The sequence below is a fragment of the Nyctereutes procyonoides genome, unplaced genomic scaffold, assembly GCF_905146905.1.
Source record: "Nyctereutes procyonoides isolate TBG_1078 unplaced genomic scaffold, NYPRO_anot_genome, whole genome shotgun sequence".
In the NCBI taxonomy this organism is placed as follows: domain Eukaryota; kingdom Metazoa; phylum Chordata; class Mammalia; order Carnivora; family Canidae; genus Nyctereutes; species Nyctereutes procyonoides.
Window position 1 is genome coordinate 3,120,355 of NW_026575029.1, and position 27,300 is coordinate 3,147,654.

At 40.1% G+C, this 27,300-nt stretch overlaps 1 protein-coding gene across 1 annotated transcript; it reads right to left on the reverse strand.

Moving 5' to 3' along the window:
* Window positions 1–4,922: 4,922 nt before the first annotated feature.
* Window positions 4,923–27,037, reverse strand: LOC129503583 (cytochrome P450 4V2). The gene is made up of 11 exons (XM_055315757.1): window positions 26,532–27,037; window positions 23,601–23,713; window positions 22,079–22,164; window positions 21,089–21,279; window positions 20,619–20,688; window positions 18,813–18,939; window positions 16,826–17,011; window positions 13,518–13,620; window positions 8,935–9,069; window positions 8,663–8,842; window positions 4,923–7,502 (listed from the first exon to the last, which is right to left on the reverse strand). Exons 1-11 carry the CDS (start codon window positions 26,743–26,745, stop codon window positions 7,330–7,332), a joined length of 1,578 nt encoding a protein of 525 aa, XP_055171732.1. The 5' UTR covers window positions 26,746–27,037; the 3' UTR covers window positions 4,923–7,329.
* Between the last annotated feature and the right edge of the window lie 263 nt (window positions 27,038–27,300).

Below are 27,300 nucleotides of genomic sequence, written 5' to 3' on the forward strand. Positions count from 1 at the left end.
CAAAATCAAGAATCAGACATTTAATCGACCTAGCCTCTTCTTGCAACTTCTATACTTCAGCCTAGATTCGCCTACTAGATCCATACAAAATAATTTATTCTCTTTTTTGTGTGCTTTTTAAACTTCTAAAAGACCATAATTACGTGCCCACTAAATCTCCTTTGTTTGCTAACCCTCAAAATTATTGTACATTCTGACTAGTCAAATAGATTTTTAGGAAGTTGCTTCTTATATAAATATTTTATGCATATTACTGCAATGCAGAACTGTGTTTATTAAAAATGTAGCATAATGTTGCTGGTAAAATATTTCCTGGCTGTAATGAAGCAGCATATTTCAAATATGCATGCTGTACCGCCTTGTAGATTCAGGGTATCAACTAGTACAACAAAAAATAATCCTCTGTCCCATGTAATATAAAAGAATTTAAATTTGGGATCTCATCTGTTACCGGCCTCAACAGAAAAAAATGATGAGTGGAACAAAGTTACCCTGCCTCCAAAGCACAGCTGACCTCTTAGAGGTTGTTTCCCTAAAAGAGGAGATTACAGATTTTACCCTTTTTACACATACTTCTGTGTTCCATTTGAACTTCTCTTGCAGCAAAAAAGAAGTCATTCTCCAGTAATACAATAAAACTAAAAATTTCTTTTTAGAAGAACAAAATCAGAAATAAGTTGAAAAGAGTCAATTGTAGGTAGAATTCTAAAATGTTCCCCCAGATTTCCCAGTCTGATCCCAGAGACTGAATGTAAGATAAGATGCCCTGTCTGTCCACAATCATGTTGTGTTGCATGAGGAGAGCAATTTTGCAGTTGCAATCAGGATTGCTAAAGAGTTGATTCTGAGCTATCAAAATGGAGATGATGTGGGGGCCTAATCCCATCAGTTTTCTTCTGCAGTTAGCCTAAGGAGAAGTCCAAACTCAAGTGTGTGAGAGAGTAGTAGTTGGCTTTGACATGGATGGGGCCTGAGGCAAAGCCCCCAGAGTGGCCTCTAATGCTTCTAACAAACTGAATTGGCTTGGATGAGGATTCTTCCCACAACATCCACACCTCAATTTGGGGCTTGTGAGATGCCAAAAAGGGAACCCAGCTAAACCCACCTACTAATCCACAGAATGCGAAAGGATAAATTAGGGTTGTTTTGAACTGCCAAGATTACAGTCAGTTGTTACACAGCAAAAGAATACTAATACAGAAGGTTATTATCTGAAGTGACAGTGGCCTGGAGAGAGAGGGTTGGGAGCTGGACACTTCTAGAGGAAGGGAATGAAGGAGAGTCCCTAGTGGAGTATAAGGGCTTTGGGTGGCAGGGCGGGCTGTTGGCATGGTAGTGATCTGCCATGGGATCTTTCAGAGAACCTGTGGGCTTAAAAAAAATGGGGGGCACCTGGGTGGCTCAGCAGTTGGGCGCCTGCCTTTGGTTCAGGTCTGATCTCAGGATGTGGGATCAAGTCCCACATTAGGCTCCCTGCGAGGAGCCTGCTTCTCCCTCTGCCTGTGTCACTCTCTCTCAATCTGTGTCTCTCGTGAATAAATAAATAAATCTTTAAAAAAAATGGGAAAAGCCCTGAATCTCTAAAGCTGTGTGGCCAGGAGATGGGGCAATGAGAAAGGAGAAAAATGAACAAAAGCTACATTGTGCTGCTCATTAAGAAAAGAATCTCAGTTCACTGAGAAAGGTCTTTGATGGTGCACATTTGACTCTTGAAAGATTTCTGCTCTCTGGATCTCTATGGCATTAAATGTCCCTGAGAAGGATGAGAAGGATCATATTTTAGGGTCTTTTCTCTTCCCAGTGCATCTCAGTGAGAACTGGAGTATCTTATATACATAACACCACTATCATCAGCACATATGTAAGTAAAATATACATTAACAGGATAAATTACAAAATAAATATTTTAGCAGAACAGCTGTGACTGTCCTTGTGGTAACATAACAGCTGGAAGGTTGGAGTAGCATAGACTTCTATTTGTCAAGGATTAAAAAGAGGAAAGAGGGCAGTAGGAAACACAAGATGCCATCATTAAGCAACTGATCTAAAAAGGCATCTTTTCATTCCTCCTGTCCCTTTACTATGCTTCATTTTTTTCATAGCACCTAGCACTATCTGATACTGGGTCCTCTATTTAGTAATTTTTATATTGTCTTTCTGCTGCACACTAGCCCTCACACCTTGCTGTTAGGCTTGGGTCTCTATCCCCAGAGTAGTATTTGGCATTTATTGAAGGAAAGTGTGAAATGAATAAATAATTAAATAAATAAAATATTAAATTTTTGTTAAAAGAAGGAAGGATGGAAAGATAGGAGGGAAATAAAGAAAGAAAGGAGAAAGAAAAGAAGAGGGAAGGAAGGAAGGAGAGAGGGAAAGAGGAAGGAAAGGAGGAAGGGAAGAAGAAGAAGAAGAAGAAGAAGAAGAAGAAGAAGAAGAAGAAGAAGAAGAAGAAGAAGAAAGAAGGAGAGAAAGAAAGAAGAAAGAAAGAAAGAAAGAAAGAAAGAAAGAAAGAAAGAAGAAGAAGAAGAAGAAGAAGAAGAAGAAGAAGAAGAAGAAGAAGAAGAAGGAGGAGGAGGAAGGAAGGAAGGAAGGAAGGAAGGAAGGAAGGAAGGAAGGAAGGAAGGAAGGAAGAGATCGAGGACAGGATGGTCCTTTTACCCACAATTGTGGACCATCTAAGTCATGTATGAAAGTGACTGTCACTCTCGTAAGCGAGGAGGAGCATAGGTAACACTGACAGCAGTTACTGGACTGATAGCCAGACTGGTCTTAATTCCATGAATATCCTCTGTGGGAGCAGATGTCCTTTTGAGGTTCCCTCCAACTGCTCAATAGGAGACACTTCAAACCTTGGTTTTCATAAACAACATTGTTTCTGGTGGTAACAAATCAACATTGGACACATCAAGCATCACTGATGGAGTAACAATTAATTGTGAAGGCACAGGAGGCCAAAAAGCCTGCAGCACAATCACATGCCTAGGAAGCTGTGGCCATATGAAAAAAAAATTAATTGTGCCTGAGTGTATTAAAAGTCTTAATTTACTCTATTTCCATAAGCATAAAACTTCAAGCTGACAATTGACTTGAGCAAGAAAGGAGGAAGTCAAGAGTGCAATATGGTAAAAGAGAGTTAGGCCTCCATCCTGGGAGTGCCCAGGGAGCAGTCCTGTGCTGACACATCCTTCACCATTCAGCTAAAACACATATTTTTAAACTATGGATAACATTCAAAAATAAATTTAAAACATTCTAGAAATAAGAAAACCATGCCTAAATACAGTAACGATTTTTCTTTTGAGGAAAGGGCTATTATAGGTTTTTTATATGAAATAGGAGTTTGAGTATAGCCATTGTTTCCATGAGACCTACATTGGCTAATGCCAGGAAAGACAGGAAAGAATTCATGTAAACTGCAACACAAAGAAAATGCTGGATGGGAGGAGGCAGGAAGTGATGGGAAGGAAAAAGAAGGTGCCAAAAAGTACCTCTTAGGATCAAGAGAGCAGGAGTAGGAACATCTACAGGCTGGGAGTAAATTTAGAAATTGAATTCAGTGCAAAAGGCCCAAAGAAATACTCCATTTGGTGAATTTCTAGACCAATTTCAAGAAGCAGATGAGGGAATACACAATCCATTAGTAGTAATTATAGACGAGAGGTTTGGCCCTGGAATTTGGAATGCAGCTAGCTAAAGGAAAACTGGGGTGAATCCGGTTTAATTAAATCAAGAAAAAATGATGAACTAGTCTAGGGAACACATCAGGATGGAGCTAAGGAACTAGACTCGTGTTAGGCTAATCCCAGCTGGCTTCGAAAATAAAGCACTGGACTTTTAATTTTCCTACTATCTGGAAAAGATAGAAACCCTGCATTTCCTCAAATGCTATTGCATTTATTATTTCTCATACATACAAGCATCAAATCATTATGTTGTATGCCTGAAACTAAAATAATGTCAATTGAATCTTAATTTTTCAAAATTCTATTGCATTTAGGGATGCCTGGATGGCTCAGCAGTTGAGCGCCTGCCTTCGGCCCAGGGCATGATCCTAGAGTCCTGGGATCTAGTTCCACATCAGGCTCCCTTGCAGAGCCTGCTTCTCCCTCTGCCTGTGTCTCTGCCTCTCTCTCTCTCTCTGTCTCTCATGAATAAATAAATCTTTTTTAAAAATTCTATTGCATTTAAATGACTAGCAGACATATGTTACCAGCTGATGTTATCCAGTGTAGAGAAGTACTGAACAGCACAAAGGAAATACGATGAAGACCTAAGATCATGTCCAAAAAATACAGCACCTTTCTATATCCCTCAGCTGAACCGACAAACACTAAGTTGCTTTGGGTTAGAAATGAAAGGCAATCAACCTAAGAAAAAATGACGATAGCCTGGTCCTCAGGCTCCAGGGCAGAGGTGGACAAGTGAAGAGTGCACAGGGCAGGCATGCAGGTGGCCTTCAGCATCCCCTGGAACATGGGATTCTGACCCTCCAGGGTTCTGTTTCTTTTCTCCGCATCTTCTTTACTCATCACCTTCTTCTCATCTTCTAGGAGCTGTTCAGAGGCTCAACTGCCAATTGATCCCCAGTCTCACAACTTGAAATCTCCACCAATTTCCAAGGGGAGAACTCTGAGTGGACCCTGCTTGGGTCAATCAACTTAAGCCAAGAGAGCAAGATTGCTCAACTAGAACTGCCTATTTACAGTGTACATATGTCAGGGAAGCAAAAAAAGTGAGAAACAGAAGGAAAAGGGGGGAGGCATTTATCATGGGGTAGTTCCAAAGATAGATTGCTGTTCCTAAAAAATAGGTGGTGGTGGTGATAGGGCTTCCAGGCAAACTAAAAAAATTGTCATGTTCCTACCAGCATCTCATTAGATGCTGGAAAGAAAACACTGTGATCATTCAGACACATTCCAGAGTAAAAATTGACTTTTTACTTTTATTTTTTTGTGGGCAGCATCTCTTTCATTGTGAGACAGGTCACTGGTCCAGAAATTGATAGTCTTTAGTTGTCTGTGACAATGAACAGAACATCGGTCAGTTCACTAGTTCATCACCTGGAGAAAGTTTCTAAACTGTAAATGCCCGGGACACAATGATACTGATGGTTTTGCTGATTCCCTGGCCTCCCTCTGCAGGAGATTTCACTTTCTGCTATCAGCTGAGCAAAATGTTCTGGAATTTATACTTCTCCTCTGGTTAATTCTTCAGAGTCAAGAAAACTCAAAATCAGTCTATGACAAGGGTAAAAGGAACATTTTTTTAGAAAGTCTAAGGAGCACTGTTGACATCAGCTCAAATGTGCTATTTCTTTTATTACTCATTATGAATCAGTCACCCACTAATTTGCCTTCAGAGCTACCTATATTTCAAAGTGACATCAATTCTTAGAATATAATGTAACACTCATGATTAAAATGTAATTTATGTTTCTTGAGATACCTCTTTCAAGCAGTAGTAAGACAGGGTCACAGATACTTGATCATCCTCTTATTAAAAAAAAAAGTCAGCATCTGCATTTCAATACCACAGACCATAACATAATTTCTCAATTCCACCTCTAACATGGTTAAGAGGATTTCCAATTAAAATATGAATAACAATTATTGTGGGGCTACATGAAGATCTTAGACCAAAAGGTAACATTAAACAATATTTTACTTTGAATTTAATTTCACAGCCAATGTGGGGTCACTAAAAAGGAGAAGAAGGAAGAGGAGGAGAAGGAGGAGGAGGAGGAAGGACTAGGAGAGTAAGAAAAAAAACAAGTTTTATATCTAAATGCATAACATTGAGAAATAATACTAATTCCCATGAATAATACTTTATCCATAGTCATCTGGGAATAAGATATTCTTATATCTACTTTCTAGATAATAAAGGTAAGCATACAGTGGGAATCTTTTTCAAATGTATCATATACTTCCTTGACTTTTTCTCATCAACTTAGCAACTGGGTTGTCTGCATTGGGGTTTCTTGGGGTAGTAAAGTGGGTAGAGATGCTGACCCTACCCTAAATGACAGCTTGAAGTGCTTAAAATGGCTTTGGTTTTGTAATCTCTTCCTCTGATACTCATGGAAAAATAGAAATTTCACCCTCTTAATTTGTTCCTTCTATTTGCTATTGCCTTGGGAAATTTGAAGAAACAATCTTATTAAAGTTTATTAAAAGTTGTTTTTTAAAGTCACTGAGTGATGGAGTAGAGATACTGCCTATGGAATTAAAATTCAGAGAATGTGTGTCAGCTATCAGCTTGATAGGTATGTTCCAGAGGATTGAATTTACTCAAAGTCTAACCCCAAAGAAGTAAGATATTACTGGTTACAAATACAGATGAACGACTTTTCTTTTCCTTTAATAATGGAAGAATTCTAAAAGAAATATCCAAAATCAGAGGCAGAAAATCTGTGTTCTAATGACACATCTAGTTACAGACCTGAGTTCCATAAAGTAAAAGCACACACAGTGAAGTCTATCACATTGAGAATGGAAAGATGTAGAGTACAGACCTCTAATTTCAGCCCTGTCACCCACTAGTAGTATGACTCTGGGCAGAAACTTAACTTCTCATCTATCTCATTCCCTTTTTCTTTTTTTTTTTTATTCCCTTTTTCTAATAAAAAGAGTACAATTAGATAAACAATAAGGTCCTTCCAGCTCCAAAAGCCATTACTCAACCCTGAGGCACTGCAGGGGATTGGATATTACCAAGAGGAATCTTTCCCAACTGTATATGGTATACATGGATAGTTGTGATACTATGCATAATGGAATCATAGCTATAACCACTTAGCCAAAGGGAAATAGGAACAGAACCTGTGAGTCAACTTACAAATTATCTACTCTAGGTGATAAAATGCAAAAAGGACCGTAATAATTATTCTCATAATTGATGCCACAAATATAATCTAAAAACATAAGCTTCTCATGTCTAAGTACTTACCCTTTTCAAATTAAATGCATATATATATATTCCCCAGTCAATAAGAATACCTTTAAAAAATTCTGGAACTTCAATTAAATTATATCCTTTGGGTCTCACAATTGAAATTGAGTTGGTTGTGGATCTCTCTATTGAAAAACTTGTCCTACATTTATTTGGGTGCCATCTTCAGACTCTACTTTTGGGATCAAGCCCAAGGGTAAGATCCATGGTGGCAATGAAAATATAAAACTCTTTGGAGGACTTGACCACAAGGTTAGCAGGGACAGGAAAGAAATAGGTCTAGGGATTAGGAGTATTGAACTCAGATCTAGAAATTGTAAATCTAGTTTCCTTCAAGAAAGACCTTTTACATGACAAAGGCACAGCCCAATTATATGGTTAAAATTCATCTGCATTTCTCCTCTTCAACTTGATCCAGATGCCATTAGTTGGACGAAGAATCAACTCTCCTGCCAGACCAAGTTCTTCTCTTTTCTGATTGGATTCTACCCAAAAATGCCTCAGGACACAGGAAAGAACAGTCTTTTCTTCCATTATGGCAAACCTTTGACCTTCAAATTAATGTAAATAGCATTAATTTAATTATACATATATCTCAAATCTGAAAATTATAGGTCCTACTAAATGAACCAAGTAACTTTATATTTCCACAGTAGGAACAATCAGAATCATTTGGGATGTTTGTTAAAAATGAAGATTCTTCAGTGCCCTTCTCAGCTCCTACCTAGTGCATCCGTATAGTTGGGGTGGGATAGATGATTGTATTTGAGCAATATAGCAAATAAATTCTGGGGTCACTGAAGCATGAGAATCACTATTCTAGATGGCTTTCTTATTATTAATTTACCATAGAGTCACCAAATATGCTTCAGATTCATCCTTTTAGATCCGACCTCATTTTACTAACACGTATATTTACATGGATGATAAAATGCTGGAGATCCTAATGCATGGTGATGTGCATTCATTTTAAGTACTTCAGCTGGCCATGTGGTAAGCATTGTTTTCATTTTGCAAGATGCAATTCTTAAAAGCAGTGAACACAGACATTAGGTTAAATAAACTAATTGTTACAAATAAGTTTTCTACCATATAAGCCATATCCTACTTTGATCCAAAATCAATATTTTAAAGCTCCACCATGTAACTGATTGTGCTTTATGTTACGGGCCAAACTGTGTCCCCTTCAAATTCATATGTTGAAGCCCTAACCCTCGTACTTTGGAATGTGACTGTATTTGCAGATAGAATTTTTACAGAGGTTACTTAACTTAAAATGAGGTCATATGGACAGACCCTAATCCAATCTGACTGGTATTTTTATAAAAAGAAGAAATCGGGATATCACACACAGGCAAGACCCTGTGGAGATATAGGGAGGAGATGGCCATCTACAAGCCAGGCTTTAGAAAGGTCTCAGAAGAAACCAACCCTCTGGACACCTTGATTTCAGACTTCAGATTCCAGAATATGAGAAAATGAATATCTGCTGTGTAAGCCACCCAGTTGGTAGTCTCTTGTTATGGCACCCCTAGCAAATTATTTTATGACAGTCTTTTTTGAAACAATAACATCTAATGATATAGAAGAAAAAGAAAATCAGTTTTTTAAAGACTGTTGTCTATGAGACACTACATCTCAAAGAAATTATTGTGAGAAACTCATTACCATGTAGGCCGAACAGGTCAAACCAATTCTGATGGATACAAACCTATACAGTTTCTGGGTCCAGCAGAAAAGGGAATGTATGCATATGGGTGGCGTCCTTGCAAATTTTCGGGAAAGAATCTCTCTGGCTGGAACTCCTCGGGATTTGGGAAATATCTTGGATCTCTATGAAGTGCATAGGGAACGATGATTGCTTGGGAGCCTTTCACAACCTTGTAACCCGCTGTCAAGAGGTAGGCAAAACGCCGTAAGAACCGAGTGAGACGGGCATTAAAAAATCCATTCTCCCCACTCTCTTGATTACAGAGTTCTTACCAACTACACAATCTTCGTTAAGATTACGGGCAAATAAGGGAACTGAAGGAAAAAGGCGAAGGCTCTCCTTAATGACACACTCCAGGTATTTGAGTTTCTTCAGGTCTTCTAAGGTAGCAGGACGATCAGACTTCCCTGGTTAAAGGAAATACATGAGATGACAATGAAAGAACTGTCTGGGCTTGGGGGATGAAGGAATCAAAGAGGAATTAATCAAAGCACTGAATGTTAAATACTTAGAGCCAAAATAGGATTTCTAATATTACACATAATCAAAATGAAATGAGACAATGTGCTAAGTGAGAGAAACCAGACACAAAACAAATCACGTATTGTGATTTTTATAACAATCACGATTATGATTCCATTTATAGGAAGTGCTCAGAACAGGTAAATCCATAAATACTGAGAGTAAATCAGTGGTTGCCTGGGGCTGGAGGAAGAAGGAATGGGGTGTGGCTGATTAACCATATGGGGTTTCCTTCCCGGGAAGGAAATTGTCCCGTGAAAATGTCACGGAATTAGATAGAGTAACAGTTGTGCAACACTGTGAACAAACTAAATCGTATACTTTAAAATGGTTAATTTCGAGTTCTCAGAGCTTCCACGTGTGCATCTTCTCTTGGGTCAGATCCTTGGACTTTCCCCACAGCAGCATGGCCCCTAAATGCCTTCATTCCTGTGTTAAACAAAGACATTAAGATCGCCTCCTGCCTCCAGACCAGAGAAGACATCAACCTCTCTGGACTTGCCACAGGAAGAAAAAGAGTATATAGCAAGGAGCAACTGAACATCTTGATGAAGTACAAAAAGAGATACACAGACTTGAGAAAAGCCAGTGAAGAACCTTGAAAGGATAACGGAAATATAACAAATGCCCTGACCATGTTTTCAAAGGAGGTTGGAATTGATCACCAAAATCCCAAATTCTGGGGTAACAGCATCTGTCAACCACCCACAAATCTGCCTTATTCGGAGAGGAAGATGAAGAGGCACTGCATCATCTGACCAGAGTCGAAGTGACAGTGTTTGAAGATATTAAACCAGGTTATAGAATAGAGGTTCGTTTTGATTTAAAAAACAAACAAACAAACAAACAAACAAAAACAACCCTCTTCCTTCAAAAATAAAGTTCGTAGCTGAAATAAAATTTGTGCTCAGTTACTTTCATATTACACTTCAATTTTCTGTCTTTCCATCTACGTAATAGAAGGAGCTGGGGCTCCATGCTTGTTTAATGGGGGTGAGGGACAGAGCCTGGGAGCTGGATATTCCTCAGCCAGCCCAGGTGCTCAAGTTTTCTATTCTTAGCCCCCTTTGCACTGTGGGTGGTCTGAACTGGCTCACCTCCCTGAATTACACATGGTACACAGCTGTGCAGAGAACATTCCACTTGCCCCACCCTCCCAGGATAGTCCTACCTCCATGAACCCCATTCTTGGGCAAAATGTGGAAAAAACAGATGAGTTAGGAGACGACATGCAAGATGGTATTTGGTCAGATCCATGACAGTACTACTAAGTTCCTGACATGGATGATGAAGAAGGGGATGGAGGAGAAGGGAGGACAGGAATGTGGAGGCGATGACAGATGGAAAACTGATGGCTTCCAGTCTTCCTGTTTTCATTTTCTCCAGTCCACTTGTGGTCAGTCATGCTGTTCTTGACATCTCTCTTCTCTCCTTTATGCCATGGTTTTCAACTGATTTTGGGGGATGATACATTGAGCACAATACACTGGGAAGAGAAACTCTACCCTTTTCCGTTCCAATCCCTCTCCATCTCAACCAAAACTTCATATAAACAACATTACTATGCTCTGTGGGGGCAGAAACAAAAACAAAAACAAAACAAACAAAAACAAAACCCTTCTGCTCCCTTAGCTCTGCTGGAAGCTGGAGGATACTTGGCCCTGGAGCAGTGGTACAGAGAATTTTAGTTCTTTTCCTTTTCCTCAGTATTGGGCTCAGAGGTATACTGTGTCTTTGTGTAAATGTGGACACTTACCATTTACCAACATGTATCTACTTTCTCTTGCTTTTATTATTTTTTTAAAAATGGGTGCCTAGAAGATCAGGGACGGGTGGGTTTGAGATGTTTGGATAGGTAAAGTGGGCATCTTGACAACATGGTTTCTCCTTTGGCATGTTTAATTGTGATGTTTAATGGGTAGTTTTGCAGTTTAAGATGACACTTTAGAAATAAAATTCTCAGGGCACCTAGATGGCTCAGTCAATTAAGCGTCTGCCTTCAGTTCAGGTCATGATCTCAGGGTCCTGGAATTGAGCCCTGCATTGGACTGTCTGCCCTGCGGGGAGTCTGCTTCTCCCTCTCCCTCTGCCTCTGCCCCTGCTCTCTCTCTCTTTCTAATAAATAAATAAAATCTTAAAAAAAGAAAGAAAATTCTTTCCTCATGACATGAGCACTACCACTCAATGGGAGACTCAATGAGCCTGTAAGACCTTATCTGAAGTTGACATTCTCTATTATAATTTTGTTTCTGTTTATTTTTAAATTTTCTTTTTTTTCTTCACTGGGGGAAAAAGATGATACTTGATTTTAAACACTAATGGTGTGCCAGTTGCTTTGTTACAATAAAACTAAACACACACAAAGAAGTGGCTAACTTTATGTGTAACAAGACAAATTAATACTTGCAAGACCCATAGATTAGTTGCTCATGAAATTTTAAAGCTAGTATTGGGGGTAGAAGAAAAAGCGAGACACCATTAGTAGAAAGCATGACAAGCGGCAGAATAAAGTATCTCAAATAACAGTGTTTTAATTATGTGAGGTCAAAAAGTATTTGTGAGACCAGCAATAAGCTAGACATTGCAGAGGATACAAAAAATGAACTTACTCCAAAAGAATGTGTGAGCTTTTCAAAGACCAAATTAACTCACCATAGGCAATATGAGAGAAATTAAAATCAATACAGAAAAAAAAACCCGACTATAGAAACAGAGCCAAGAAGTTTAGATTGTCTCCATTCCACTAAATAAAGTCTTCCCTCTTGATATGAAATTCCAGTCCTCAGACAATCTGAACATTAAACTACTTGTCCAGCCTCATCTCTCAATATCTTCTACTCTATGTTCCAAATTCTAGCTGCCCCTCACTGTTCACTACTATCCTCCAAATGTTTCCACTTCTGTGCCATTGTCCATCTGTTCTCCTCTTTCTAGAATGTCTGACGTCTCCTCCTTTTACCTTTATTTTTCCTTTCCTACTTCTTTTCTCTATACAACTGCATCAGACACCATTTGTTGGTTGGCTGACCTAATCTTTCATTTTCTCCTTCCAGCTGTGGGAGTCATGTGATATGTGAGTAAACAAAGGGTGAAATTGATGGCACAATGTGTGGCCCCTTTGTGGTTGGCTGGAAATGGCCCCTATATATGTCAAGTACTAATCCCTGGGACCTGTAAAGGTTACCTTATTTGGGGGAAAGTTATCTTTGCAGATTTGTCTCATTAATGATTGACAAATGGGGGAACTATTTTGGATTATACAGGTGGGCTCTGAATGCCATCACAAATATCTTTATAAGAGAGAGGAAGAGATCTCTCTCTCTCTCCCTCACACACGCACGCACACACACACACACACACACACACACACAAAGAGACGAGAGACAGAGAGAGAGAGAGAAGAGAAGGAGGTGTGAAAAATAGAGGCAAAAATTTGAGTGATGGACCATAAACCAAGGAATGCTGGCAGGGACCGGAAGGGGGAAGAAAAGATTCTCCACTAGGGCTTCCAGAAGGAGAACAACCTGCCAGCGCATCAATTTAGGCTCAGTATTACTGATTTTGGACTTCTGGTGTTCAGAACCGTGAAAGAATACATTTCTGTTGTTTTAAGCCACCCAGTTGGTAGAATTTGTTATAGCACCTCCAGGAATCTAATACATTCTTCATTCCCCCTTCCCCTTTCCTTTGTCTTAAAGATAAACATGAGACCTGGAACAACAATCAAGAAGACAAAAGCCACAATGGTGAAGAAGAGAGAGAAAAGAGAACAAGACTGGACCTCTGATGACATCCCTGTTGGATTCAGCCTAGGACTCTTACCTATACTCCCACATACCTTGCATGCCTAGCTATACAAGCAGATTTCTGCTTGTATAATAGATTGTATATTAGAAATTTATGTCCTGGTCAGATGCAACCCAATATGGAACAGCTTTCCCAGACCCCCTCTAACTATTATCACCTGTTCCTTGCTGCTCGCAAAGAGTACCTTCTTCATATCACTCAAGTGCATAGCCAGGACTCCGTGCTTTACGCACAATGGCTGGTTCATCTACTAAGCAGTGAGGTCCTTAGAGACAGTAGTATTTACCTGTGCATCCCCAGCATCTAGCCCAATGCAGTCACATGCCAGGCAGTTAGCAAATGCCTATAAGTGAGCAGAAGAGACCTTCCAAAAGAGACGGTACTGGAAGGGATCCCACATGGCAGCTTTCTTGCTAATTGCAGTGTCTCTGTAACAGGTCCTACTGCCCTCCTTAATGAGCATGAATGGCATTTGTTTCAGTGGATTTGGGACCCACAGAGCAGGTAACGATGGGGACAAACATACCAAACACGTCCTCCAGTTCACTGTCCACTTGTTTCTGGACTTCTGGGTAGGAACCCAAGAGATATAAGGACCAGTTTATCGCCGCTGCTGTCGTATCATGGCCCTACAAATGTGAGAAGAAACATGGCTTAAAAAGCAGAGTTGAATCGAAAAAACCAGGAATGATGACTCTGTTTTGAGTTGTCTCTGATTTTGACAACTACGATGTGACTCCAGAACATAACAAATTAATTCCATACAGCATCTCACCTTGGTGAGAAGCAAACATATAAACAGTCCCTTCAAGGTGGAGGTTCATGCTCAGAGAGACATTTCACCTCTACATGGAACTGTCTACATGGTGAGAAGCAGCTCAGCTGTGCTGATAAGGTGACATTCCAAGGAATTGGGATGCACTAGGTAGTTTTTTATTTATTTATTTATTTATTTATTTATTTATTTATTTATTTATTTATTATTTTTCACTAGGTAGTTTTAAAAGGGGAAAAGTTCAAGGGCACCTGGGTGGCTCAGTGAGTTAAGCACCTGTCCTTGGCCCAGGTCATGATGCCAGAGTCCTGGGATCGAGTCCTTCATCAAGTCCCTTGCTCAGCAGGGAGTCTGCTTCTCCCTCTGCCCCCTCCCCACTTGTGTGCACACACACACTCTCAAATAAATAAATTCCTTTTAAAAAAATAAAAGGGGAAATATCTGACTTTCGTGAGCCAGCTTGCCAGATCTCTACTTCTCTACTTTCACCATTTGCAAGGTAGGCTTTACCTGTCCATGCTGGACACCAGGGAGCATATACACAGTTCTAAGCATTTGCCACATCAAGAAGTTAACAAATAGCTTCATTTAATATTTGCTTGAGTTCTAGGCAAAACACTAAACACTTTGCAGAAACTAACACAATTGTTCTTCACTAAACATTCATGAAATTTTGATAATGCTATTTACATTTTAGAGAACAAATACTGAGACTGAATTTTTTATTTTATTTTGTCTGCTACTGGGAGAAAGCAGGATGAAGCAAAACAAAGCACAGAATTTACAAGGAGCACACCGCTGGGCTAGGTGAGGGCAAAAACCTAAGTATCTAATGGCTGGCACCCAGGCAGTGAAAGGCATGGCACTAAAAGCCTGCACCCACCTTAGGAAGGAGGTCACAATATTACAGTCTGTGGAATGCCTTCTATTTGATGCAAAGAAGGAAAAAACTTAGAATTTCAAAGAACGTTAGAACTGGAAGAAAGAGATCATTGGTCTGGCTGTTCACATGAATGTGAGAGGTCACTGGGGGCAGATGGATGTGTGTGCACCATATACATGTATGTATGTATGTGTAGGTAAAGGTACATGCATGACAGTGTATGTGTATATGTGTGTATGGACACATCTGTTTATGTGTGCATGCACATGTGTGTGCATACAGGGTGGAGATGTGAGAAGGTCTCTCCTCCACTTCAACATAAGAGCTAATATATTGGGGATCCCTGGGTGGCTCAGCGGTTCAACGCCTGCCTTTGGCCCAGGGCGTGATCCTGGAGTCCCAGGATCGAGTCCTGCATCGGGCTCCCTGCGTGGAGCCTGCTTCTCCCTCTGCCTGTATCTCTGCCTTTCTCTCTCTCTCTATGTCTATCATGAATAAATAAATAAAATCTTTTTTCAAAAGAGCTAATATATCTGCTACATGCTTCCCATAGGCCAGGCACAATTCTTGGTGTACTTTAAAAAATCATTAATCTAATCTGTGAGGCCCATGCTTTGACAATGAGGATACTGGAGCCCAGAAAGACTGCATGTGGTGCCTGAGGTCACACATCTAGGACAAGTCATGGCTGAGAATCTGGCCTCTGAGCCCACATGCTTATTCCCTCTCCACTTTTCTCATACAATTTCTTTTCAATAAAGTGCTCTGCTTAAAAAATAAGGCTGAGGGGATCCCTGGGTGGCACAGCGGTTTGGCGCCTGCCTTTGGCCCAGGGCGCGATCCTGGAGACCCGGGATCGAATCCCACATCGGGCTCCCGGTGCATGGAGCCTGCTTCTCTCTCTGCCTATGTCTCTGCCTCTCTCTCTCTCTCTCTCTCTGTGACTATCATAAATAAATAAAAATTTAAAAAAATAAAATAAAAAATAAGGCTGAAATCTCTGATCTAGCCCATCTCTCTATTTTACACATAGGAAAGCTGGGACAGAGATCGGAGATGATTGAAGCCATCTGGTATGGCCAGTATGAACCAGAAAAAGAGCTCGTCTATAGATGCTTAACACAGCCTGCTTTCTGCTACAGCGCGCAGACGGTCCTCCCTCGGGAAGAACAGAGGGACGAGCACTGGCATCACATCCAGGCAGTTGTGCAGAGCAACTAACACACCACTGAGCCATGCTGAGCCATCGAAAACTACTGATACCTTTTGCTTTCCTCCACTTCCAAAATATTACCACGTGGTGCTTAAAAAAAAACATTTCTTTATTTGGCAATCCACATATTCAGAGACTCACTCCTTGTAATATTTAATATAGTTAGTTAGAATTATCTTGCTAAAAACTGCATCTTTTATTATGACTATTATTATTTGAAGACCAGAAATCTTTTTAGAATCACAAACCGGCTAAATTCTCTAGCGGAGGGCTCTTGTTCCTGCTTTAGTTAGGGGCAGCTCACAGCAGTAGCTATGTCCTCGTGGGTAGAAGCACGAGGAAAACAAACTGCTTTAAAAGTTGCTGGTGAAGAAACAAACTTGTGGGTTTTTAGAGATTAAAAGGAAGTGGGAAGCAATACAGAGAACTGATAGTAATCTCTGGCTGTTCTTCTGCTTGGAAAAGTCTGACAAACATTAGTTTTACTTGAGAAAAAACATATGTGTCTATGCTGTAACCACCACGAATCAAAGATTTTCTGAACAAGGAGGTTGATCTGATACTTACTTAGGTTCTTAAATTTTATAATTTTTACTGGTGATCTAATGACTCTTCCTTAGTTATGTTAAGCTACTTTAAAATTTCATTAGGGGTGCCCAAGTGGTGCAGTCAGTTAAGCATCTGACTCTTAGTTTTGGCTCAGGTCAAGATCTCAGGGTCATGGGATCGAGCCCCACATGGGGCTCTGAGCTCAGTGTGGAGTCTGCTTTGGATTTCTTTCTTCTGCTCCTACTCCTCTCTCTCTCTCTCTCTCTCTCTCTCTCTCTTTCTCTCTCCTAAATAAATAAATAAATCTTTAAAATAAATAAACTTTTATTAAACTTCTAAAAATATGTTAAAGATTCTAAAAAAATAACTGAAATTTATTTAATGATACCTAAAAATAACAATGATATAAAATACCTCAAACATGAAGGTGTCAACTTCTTCTCGAATATCTTCATGACGTAGCTTGTTCCCCTCATCATCAGTCACATTTAAAAGCAAGTCAAGAAAAGCTCTGCGTTTATTTTTGGAGGGGGAGCAGTCCTTGTCAGCACTTCCATGTTCTTCGTCTCTCTTCAGTTCACGGGCCCGTTCAGCAATGACCTATGATTTAAACAATCACATGCTTTTGTTTGGAATTTATTATAACCCAACAATATACTTTTCTATGAAAATATACTAGCTTCTTTAACTTATTTTTTCTGAGATTATCCTTTCCTTGCTATCTCAGCAATAACTTAGGCTCTTGAAAAAATATAACCTTGCTTCCTTTTGAACTTTAGGGCATTAACTGATAAGACTTCTAAAAATGAATTTAGTATCAGACAACTTCAGAATTTTCAAGTGCTATTTTTACAGTCTTTCCAATGGGGTATAGCGTAATCATCTCTAGAGATCAGAATGAGCCAACGAGACAAAAATATAGGTGCTGGAAAGAACGCAATCCTTAGATAGTAGACTAATTACACATTGTTCTAATTACATGTTGGAGAAAAGAAATAGCAAGTTGAAAGCTCACCTGTTTGCTTGCTGTTCCTTCTGGCTAGACTGCTCCTTCCTCTGCGTGGCCGGCTCCCTCCTTTCTTTCAAGTCTCTGCTCCTCGTCACACTATCAGAAAGACCCTCCCTGATGGCTGTGATGCTAGTCCCTAGCACTATCTTCCCATGCCTACTCTATTTTTTCCCATTTCCCCTGCCATCTGGCATGATGCTACACTTGGTACTTTGTGCCTTTCTCATCTAATTCAAATGTATGACCCATGTGGTAGAGAATTTGTGTTTGTTCATTTATATATTTCCAACCTCTAGAACACTGCCTGGCATTTAAAAAACACTCTTTATTTGTTGAATGAATGAAAGCATTAAGGCTCATCAATGCAATTTGGCTATACATTTCAACTTTTTTCTCCTATCAGGAAATTCATCAAACCTGCTGGTTAGTGGTTTGAATGAATAGATCCTAAGTTCTTTGAGGGCAAGCTCTCCAATGGAACCCCTGGTGCATAGCATTCAGGATACAATTTTCAGTGTTTATTAAATGAATTATACTGTTTATCATTAATTACTGATATTGATATTAATGTTTAGGATTCATTAATTTAGGATTCATTAATTATTGATATTAATGCATGAAATGTGAGGAAAAATTCAATAACATCTGTAGAATACAAACTATTGGCTACTCTCCTATAGCCAGGTGGTTGTTCTATATTCATTTTTTACAACAGACTGACATCCTATATACAAAACAACATCACTATCTCTTTGTTATCTTTGAATTAGAAATGAAATAGTAAAATCCAATTAATTTTAATTTTTTCCAAGTTGAAATACTAAAATAAAGGCCCTTTGCCTTTGAAAACTACTGTCTAAAAAAAAGAAAAAAGAAAAAAAGGAAAACTACTGTCTAATCCAAATACCTTCCAGAAGACTCTTATAATCCTCTTCTCTTTATTCTTTTAACATAGCAGTCAGTTTGTTCATAAATATACAGTATATATATTTTTTAAATAGATAACCTCCCTTACTAAACTAAACTCTTCTAGGGTAGAGAACATACATGTCTTACTCATTACTATATTTCTAACAATTGGTAAAGTGTTTGGCACTTAGCAAGTGCTTAATTAATATTTACCAAATACAGGATTGAAATGTAATCATGTTGCCTCCTTTTTTCCATTATTCTATTCAGTTTTTATGAGGCACAGGCTCCATGGTTCTGCACTAGGTATATTGACAAAACCTAAAAATCATGGATTTAAAAATTTCTGGAAATGGATTATGGTGATGGCTGCACAGCATTGTGAATTAATGCCACTAAATTGGACATTTAAAATGGCTATAATGGCAAATTTTTATTTTATGTATATTTTACCACAATAAAAAAAGTAAACTGAGGACTTACATTACTGGTAAAATTATGTAGGATCTCTAGGTTCTTTTTGTGTTCCCGGCCTTCTTTAAACATAAGGAACAAAAAGTCAAGCCAGAGCCAGGGCATCTTCATTCTTCGATGTATCGTATCACTCATTCTACAAATAGGATAAAAATATATTGGCTGATCCGTGGAAAAATGTGTATTTCTTTAGCACCTACTCTCAACAGGGTAATATATGGGAATGAGGTCTATTTGTCTTAGAGGCTACTAAGAGCTCCATGCTTTATGCTCAACAATGAATCCATGGGCTTTTACACATCCAATGAAGCTTACAAATTTTAATGTTTTCATTAGTGGAAGGAAGAATTCATTATAAAACATCCTTACAAGATCTGATGTCTGCTTCTGTTTTTTCAGAAAGAATTCCTGACCTCGTAAGGCTGCTGTGGCTCTTGGATCACATGTTGGGATGAAATATGCCTCTTTTTAATATCCACTCATTTATCACTCCTCTGGAGTGATAAAACCACTGGTTACCCTCTTCCACAGAGAAGTGCTCATTAAATACCCATCTGTCACACAGCTGTCTTGAGTAACTCCCTTGTCATTTCCAGTGATAAAGAAGCAAGACCCCAACAGGATTCCCTCCTTCGAGATTGACTTAGACACCAACTCTTCAGAGACATGTTTTCTGACCACTCATCCATAGGAAATATCCCTGTTTTTCTCTTTTCTTTTCTTCTTTTCTTTTCTTTTCTTTTCTTTGCTCTTCTTTTCTTTTCTCTTCTTTTCTTTCTTTTCTTTTCTTTTTTCTTTTCTTTTCTTTTTTTCCTCTTCTCTTCTTTTTTCTTCTCTTCTCTTATTTCCTTCCTTCCTTCCTTTTTTAATTTTTTGATAGAGAGAGAAAAAGAGAAATCTCAAGTGGAGGGGAAGAGGGAGAGAGAGAAAATACCAAGCAGACTCCCTACTGAGCACAGAGCCTCACGAGCCTGACCTCATAACACTGAGGTCATGACCTGAGCCAAAATCAAGAGATGGACACTTAACCAATGGACCCACCCAGGCACCGCCTCTGTTTTCCTTTCTAATGTCAACTTGATCTTTTCTTTCTAAGCAATTATTGGAATTTATGTTTATATTTATTTGTTTCAAAGCATGTCTCCCTACTAATCTTCCTGTTTGTGTGCCCCTTAAAACTGGTCAGCACCTACTGCAATGAATGGCAGATTACAGATGTTCCATAAATACTTATTTATTTATTTATTTATTAAAATAAAGTAAACTGAGCAGTGAACTTAAAGATAGGCTATATCAAATAAAATCCTGGCCCCAAATTGTAATAGTTGAATAACTACAAGCCATCTTTAAAATAAAATTGTTTTGATTAAAAAATAATACATACTCAGAGTAGAAAATATGAGAAAGGAAAATGCACAACAAGAGCAAAACATAGTAAGAAAGAGAAGCCCACACACAAAATAATAGTAACTATAGCTGATATGTTGGTATAGTATCTTCTAGCTTTTCCTGTCTATAAAAAATTTTTTGTACCTAGTAGTTACCATTCTTTAAAAACTGGTTTTATTTTTATCACTTAGCACTGTAATCTCTCAATATATTGTAAAATAATCATTTTAAAATTATGGCATAATCTAGGTGTGTCATAATTTACAAATCTGTTCCTCTACTGGTAAAATATATGCTTCAATGACGAGGTCAATTTTAGTATAAAGATTCATTTCAAAACAATGAAAAAGATACAAATTATTAGCAATAATTTTTAAAGCCCTAAGCAGCAATCATTTTAAAGATAATTACAAGGACTTCACTTACCTGTAGATGGCACGAACATACTCAGAATCCTCATTATTTTGAGCCCCAATATTCTTCCCCATAGCTGTTTCTGTAAAATAAAGACAAGAAGCAACCACTCAATTCTAGCACATAACCTGTGTTTATTTTTCAGTGGAAAACACTCAGGGAAAAAAAAAAAGGACTTAAGTTCTGTTGTTCTTATAGAGTTGAAAATGGCTCCCTCCCTCTTTTGCTCCTTCCTGTAAATTTCTCCTCCTGCTTCCTGCTTCTTCCTCCCTCTGCCCTTCCTGGCATGTTGGATCTGTGACTGCTCTGCTCAAGACCCTCACAGTGGCTGCTGCTTCTCAGGGGGCTGAGCAATAGGGCCACCCTGAAAAATACAATATCCTTTCCCATCTCTTTATTTGCCTGTCCACTGGAATGCTATTTTCTGTTTGGGCCATTCTATCTTTACACCAGAACTTTAGAAACAAATCAGTAAGACTTACCACAAATTATATCTAATGCACAAAGAGTGATGTAAAAAAAGCAGTTAAATGCTTCTTGGTTAACATGTTTTTCAAGCTTATTAACCAATATATTTGCGTGTTCATTCATGACATCTAAGAAATCTTCCAGAATCGTAAAATGGAAAGTGGGTGTTAACATTTTTCTCCTAGATCGCCATTTGTTTCCAGTACTAGAAACACAATGCATGGTTACAAATAAGAGAAGCAACATCAGAAACAAATTATAAATTTAGTCAACAAATCTCTAGTGAAAGGGCTTAATCTACAGATCCTCAAACGCTTCGGTCAGAATGGCAAAGATTCATATAGTGCTAAGAACGTGGAGAGTTTAGATATTATTCTATATTACTAATATTTAAAGGAGCACTCATAAAAACTGAATAATTTGGGAATTGTTCTAAATTTCTCAGTTCTGAGTTTCTAAAAATTAGAATATCTTTTCTCCCCTCTATTAATACCTTAGTCCTCAGATGATCCTCATGGTCTGTGCTTCTACTTTGAGCTCTATTATCTTCAGATTACCCACAGACCCCAGTAAGGGTCCTGCCTTTCTCTTGGCAGGTCCTCTTTCTGAGGATGGAGTCCTGTTTCTGGACTCCAGTTCCAGGACTGAGGTTTTATGCTCCATATATGTCTCTGAGGCTGACTGCCTTTTTCACTGTATTTTCACAAACTACCTGCCCCAAACTCTCCTTGGCTTTACTCCATTCATACACTAGGACCTGATTCTTCTTGAAACACTGCTCATCATCATTACTGAGTCCCGTGGTTGGAGATTACCATACACCCTGGACTCTTGTCTGACAGAACCAATTGTTCTCCAGACCTTTCATTCCAGCCTCTTTCCTACTTCCTGGCACCACAGTCTTAAAGACAGGACAACTACTTCGTGGCAATTCCTGACATAACATGTTACCAATGGAAGTAACTCTTTCTATGAGACAGCTTTACAAATTTACACTGACATACCTTGTAAGAAGTCCTAGGCCAAGCCATGGTTCTAGGAACTTGTATACATAGGATTTGTCGATTTGCCTTGAACTAGTTAAAATTACCTCGGAAAGAAAAAAAATGAGAGATATATAGATAGACATCAAAACCATTTCAACAATAAGTTTAATTCTACCTGGCTAGAACACTACTTTTAAACTAACATCTCATAGCTATTACTTCTCTGGGACTCATTTTTTATTCCTGTGCCTCAAAGAAAGTCAAGTAGAGTTTTGAACATGTAACTATCATTCGGTCTTGGGACTACATGGAATTGAGAAAAAGGAACTGTCCAGGATGATGCCCTGGTTCCTACCATGAACTAAGAACCAAGTGGAGTCATTCATTGAGGGTGAGGGGATAGGGGAGAGGAGGTAGGTGAACCCAAGTATGACCACGTCTAGGGAGACAGAAATCACAAGTTCATTTTTGGGCATGTTGTCATGGAGACATTCAAGTTGCCATGCTCTGAAAGAGGAATGATGCTCAGGATAAAGACCTGAACTAGTAGCACACATCTGAATATCTCCAGCATGGAAGCAACACTTTGAAAGCCATGAATGCAGTCAGATCACCTGGAACCCAAGTGAAGTAGAAGGGTTAAGCATTTAGGTCCGAGCACAAAATGCTCCCCAGGTTCCCAGCTGCAGCCATGTACTCTGGACAGATCTCTACACACACACACCAAGCCTGTTCACACCAAGTCAGCTCAGCAGTGTGAAATCCTATGCCTGTCTCCTCACTCTTTACTCTGAACAAGGATGCTACCGTGTGGTACAAGAGAAATCCAACATGTTCACCGCAATAACTAAGAAAGACATACCCCAGCATTATGGCCTAGGAAATTGTGTTTAATTTTGTTCCATGAAAAGAAGCTCTGTTTATCCCATTTTTACTCCCTGATCCAAATCCCTTTTACCATCAAACCACAAGATAATCTCCCTGGTGTCATAATGATAAGTAAAAGGTAGACAGTCTTTTTGAGCAGTTAATTTCAACAGCATGCATTAATGCTATTTGCCCTATCAATACCAGATGAGCATTCCTTTTTGGGAAAATGAACTTGGAAAAATAATCTTGTAATGGATGTGAGACTCTGATAACCTTGGGAGAAACACTCATACTTTATTAGTCTAACATTTTTGGACTTGTGAAAGAGCGCCTGTTAGATAATATGTGGGCTCACTTATGGAATAATCCATTTATGGTTCTATAAAACTATATCCTTATGCAGACTTTCCAAAAAAGGAGAACAAGTATCTTGGGTCTGATAACAAATATGCACAGAGGCTGCTTCATCCAGAGTCTGCTACCCTCCCCAGGATTTAGACTATATCTGGAAAGCATTAAATGGCACCTACATAGCCAAAAATACTTAATGAAATACTCAATATACTGAATTCAATTCAATATAGGAATACTGTTATTATAGTTCTTCTAATGAGCCTTTCACACCACCAAATATGCAGTGGAGCAGTGTTCCTATTAACCACACACTCACCTCCACATTTTCAGCACTATAAATGGCCACTATTGGTATGGGCCCAAGCCAGAGTTTCAGGAGTGGCAGGTGTCGGGATTCTTCGCTGTAAAGAATGACCTGCTGAAAAAATTCTGGGAGAAAATATTTAATTTTCAATGAGTTTCTTGTTGTGTCTTTTGGGTTTTTTAGGAGGGAGCGGTTTATTTATTTACTTTGGGCAAGTCACTGAATATTTCCCAGACCTCTCACATCTTCAAGGTAAACCACATAGTGCCTATTAAATGATAAAATGATTGAATTGTGTAGGAAATTTAATTATGAGTAAGAAAACATCCAAGAAACGTGCACCTCCAAAGAACCCAACCCCTCCTCTCAAGGAGCTTCTAACCATCGGAGATGGTGACTTTTGTAACACCAGAGAAAATGAAATGGTTGCTAAAATAGAAACTTAAGTCTGGGGAGTGACTGGTTCTCCCTGAGAAGACTGAACAATATCATGAAGGAGAAGGCATTTGATCATTAAAAAAAAATGACTTGTATTTTTATAGGCAGAAAAGGGGAAGTAGGAGTAAAACAGAATGTAAGACAAGCAGCAGAAATAGCAAAGCAGAAGCACAGAGGTCTGGAAATTCCCTGTAGGCACAACCAAAGCATCAGATGGGGTGATACCTCTGGAAGAGGAGATTGGAGCGTTGGAGAGTTTGATTTTCTTTTATATACTCTAAGGAGTAATTGGAAGTTTCCAGTGAGAACTAGCACGACTGGAGTCATATTTTAGGACAGTAACACCAATGTGGTGAGATCTGCAAATCACTGGGGGATGCTGGGGCCACAGGAAGCCTCTCAGGATGGGGAAGAGGCTGAGATTCAGTGCAGCCAGTTAGGGGCATCAACATGCATTAAATTTACTCCTTAAAATAACTCTGCCATACAGTTACTTTTACAAGTAAAGGGGGGAAAACCCCTCTAACTTAGAGAGTTTTAATATTTGCTTTATATATTTTGGTGCTCATCTATTAGGTGCAAATATATTTACAAATGCTATAACTTCTTGTTGGATTGACCCCTTTGTCACCGTGGAACGCCCTCTTGGTCGTTTATGACAGTCTTTGTTTTAAAGTCTCTTTTTGTTCTGGTATTAGTATAGCTTCCCAGCTTTCCCTTGGTTTCCATTTGCATGAAACATCTTTTTCTATCCCTTCCCTGTCAATCCATGTGTGTCCTTATATCTGAAGTGAGTGTCTTATATGCAGCATAGATATGGGTCTTGTTTTTCTACCCATTCAGCCACACTAGGTTTTTTGATTGGAGAATTCCATCCCTTTACATTAATTACTGATATTGCCATTTTGTTCAGTGTTTTCTGGCTGTTGTTGAAATTCTTCTCTGTCCCCTTTTTCTTCTCTTGCTCTCTTCCTTTTAGAGAGTTTTAAGCAACTTCTCAAATATAAACAACATGGTTGCAAAGCTGGAAATTGAGCAGAACTTTGCCTGATGCCAGATTCTAGGACTTGCTGGATTTAAAAGTCCCTTTGTAAAAGCTGGTATGTTGTCACTTTCTACACTCAGAAAGTAACTCCAAGAATTACTTTAAATACTCCAATCAACTCACAGTTTATTTTGAAACAGGTCTCATTCGCTAGAGATTTCAATTCTTAGAAAAAATTTCCCAAAAGAATATGATGAGATTGTTTAAGTGCATTATTTCTTGTTTCTTAAACCTCAGGGTAGAAGGAGAGGTTAGCTCTGCTTTTAGTATTAACCAGGATAATTTTTACAACCATTGCTTTCATGTATCTAAATGCATTACTGGATCAGTTGTGACATTAGTCACATGCTATTTAGCTGGTGAAAAGTTAACTTGGATTTCTCCTGTCAGAAAACAATTCCAATATTTTGACAAACACCCCCATGAGGCCTTATCTATTCCGGTGAAGTTGAGATGACAGCATTTTGGGGGTGGAACAGCGAGGGACAGAGGTGGAAAAGAAATAATCCTTCAAGCTTTGGAGTTAATGTTCAACTTGCAAAACTTATCTACAGTTCATTTTGGGGTAAAATTGGGTTGTGGTCCTAGGTTTATTTTAGAATACATCATTTTGGGCAAATTTTTTTTTTTCAGCTCTGGGTATCCCAACTTACACACCGAGAAAAATAAAGTGCTAAGATCTAATTCACCACCCCTGATAGGAAACTGAAAACACCAGGTACTTTTGAGAGCTTTCTAACTTAAAGTGGTTTATTCTTTCCCTCTCATCAACAGAGCATACATCAATCTCTTCAAAAAGATATCAGTAAAAAACAATTCCCTGTTGAATAAAGAAGGTCTTTAAAACATGCTGTGTACATTTGCCAGGAGGGCCTGCCCTCATAGTTTACTGGTATTATGTAACCTCCTTAAGAGAACTGAAATGAGAAGGCCAAGAAGGAAAGAAAGTTGTGGGCAAGTCTTGTGATGTGGGGAGGGAGGGAAGTCTCAAATTAGTTTCTAGTCCCTGATTTTGCAGAAGCGGTGGCTGGGTGGAGGCTGATCGTAAGTATTGAAAGGGACTTGTCCTGTTCCAAAGAAGTTTCTGCCCTCAAGGCTCTAAGAGCCAAGAGACAAGACATTGTTTGGAGACAGGAGTAGCTGCCAAGTGGGGAAAGGAGGAAAAAGCAGAAGCACAGAACTTAAGAAATACTGGGTTCTCGCCTATACATAAAGAAAAAGTTCGCGTGAAACGGGGAGCTCGCTCTTCTTTCTCCCAACAAGCTAGCACCCCAAGTAGAGGTGCTGGGGGCGGGGGGGGGCGAGAGGGTGGCGGGCGGGGAGGAGGTGCGGGGCCGGCTGAGGCCGGAGGAGCTGCTGCACCCTGGGGCTCCCCGCTAGGCGGGTTCGCGCAGGCAGGGAGCCCCCACCCCCACCCCCACCCCCGGAGCAGGTGCGCCCGGCCGGGCCGCGTCCCCTACCTCTCCCGTCAGGCTTCATCAACAGCGAGTGTCCCACCAGCGGGTAGGCGCCGGGTAACGTGGGGACGGCCCTCATCTGCTGCCATTTCTGCGCGTAGCTCGCCAGCATCTGCAGGAGCCTCACCACTAGGGTGGCGCCCGCCAGCGAGGCGGCGCCCAGCGCGCCCCACAACAGCAGCTTCTGCCCCAAGGGCACCAGCCACAGCGCGGGCATCGCGCAGCGCTCCGCTCCGCTCCGCACGGCCACGGCCACTGCCCGCGGGGCGGCGCGGGGCGCAGCTCCAGCCCCGGGAGGGCGCGTGCACAGGTCCTGGGAGGAGTTCCGGGACTCCGCAGGGATGCTCGCGCGCCGCGCGGGGGGGAGGTGGCTCTCCTCCTCCCCCTCCTCCCCCACCCCCGCCCCGCTCGGGGCTTCTCGCTGCAGGGGCCGCCCTAGGCTCCCCGGGACCAGGCTCGAGCCTCCGGGGCTCCTAGGAGCGCACCGCTGGGGCGGGGTGGGGCGGTGGGGGTGGTTGTGCCTGCAAAACCCTACGTAATGCACACCGGCCTCTTTGTTTGGACAAGCAGAAACCGAAAGACCGGAAAACAGCTTCGGGGTTCCGCAGAGTGTTGCTAAATGGAAATGAAGGCATTTAAGTGAAGTGGGGAGGAGGAGGAGGAGGAGGGTGAAGGGCGGGCTGAGCTTTGGGTTTTAGGTCTCTGCTGCTGGTCACGGGAGAACGCCAGCTGGGGACAAGGGTATGCTTCAAAAGTGAAATAAACGGGCATC

What these genes read in the sequence shown, in the direction of transcription:
- LOC129503583 (XM_055315757.1), bottom strand. Translation starts at nt 26,745, where the DNA reads ATGCCCGCGCTGTGGCTGGTGCCCTTGGGGCAGAAGCTGCTGTTGTGG. An exon ending in TATGTTCGTGCCATCTACAG is followed by an intron (nt 18,940 to 20,618) that starts GTAAGTGAAGTC and finishes TCCTATTTGTAG; the next exon opens with AATGAGTGATACGATACATC. An exon ending in TTGACACCTTCATGTTTGAG is followed by an intron (nt 13,621 to 16,825) that starts GTATTTTATATC and finishes TCACATTTGTAG; the next exon opens with GGCCATGATACGACAGCAGC.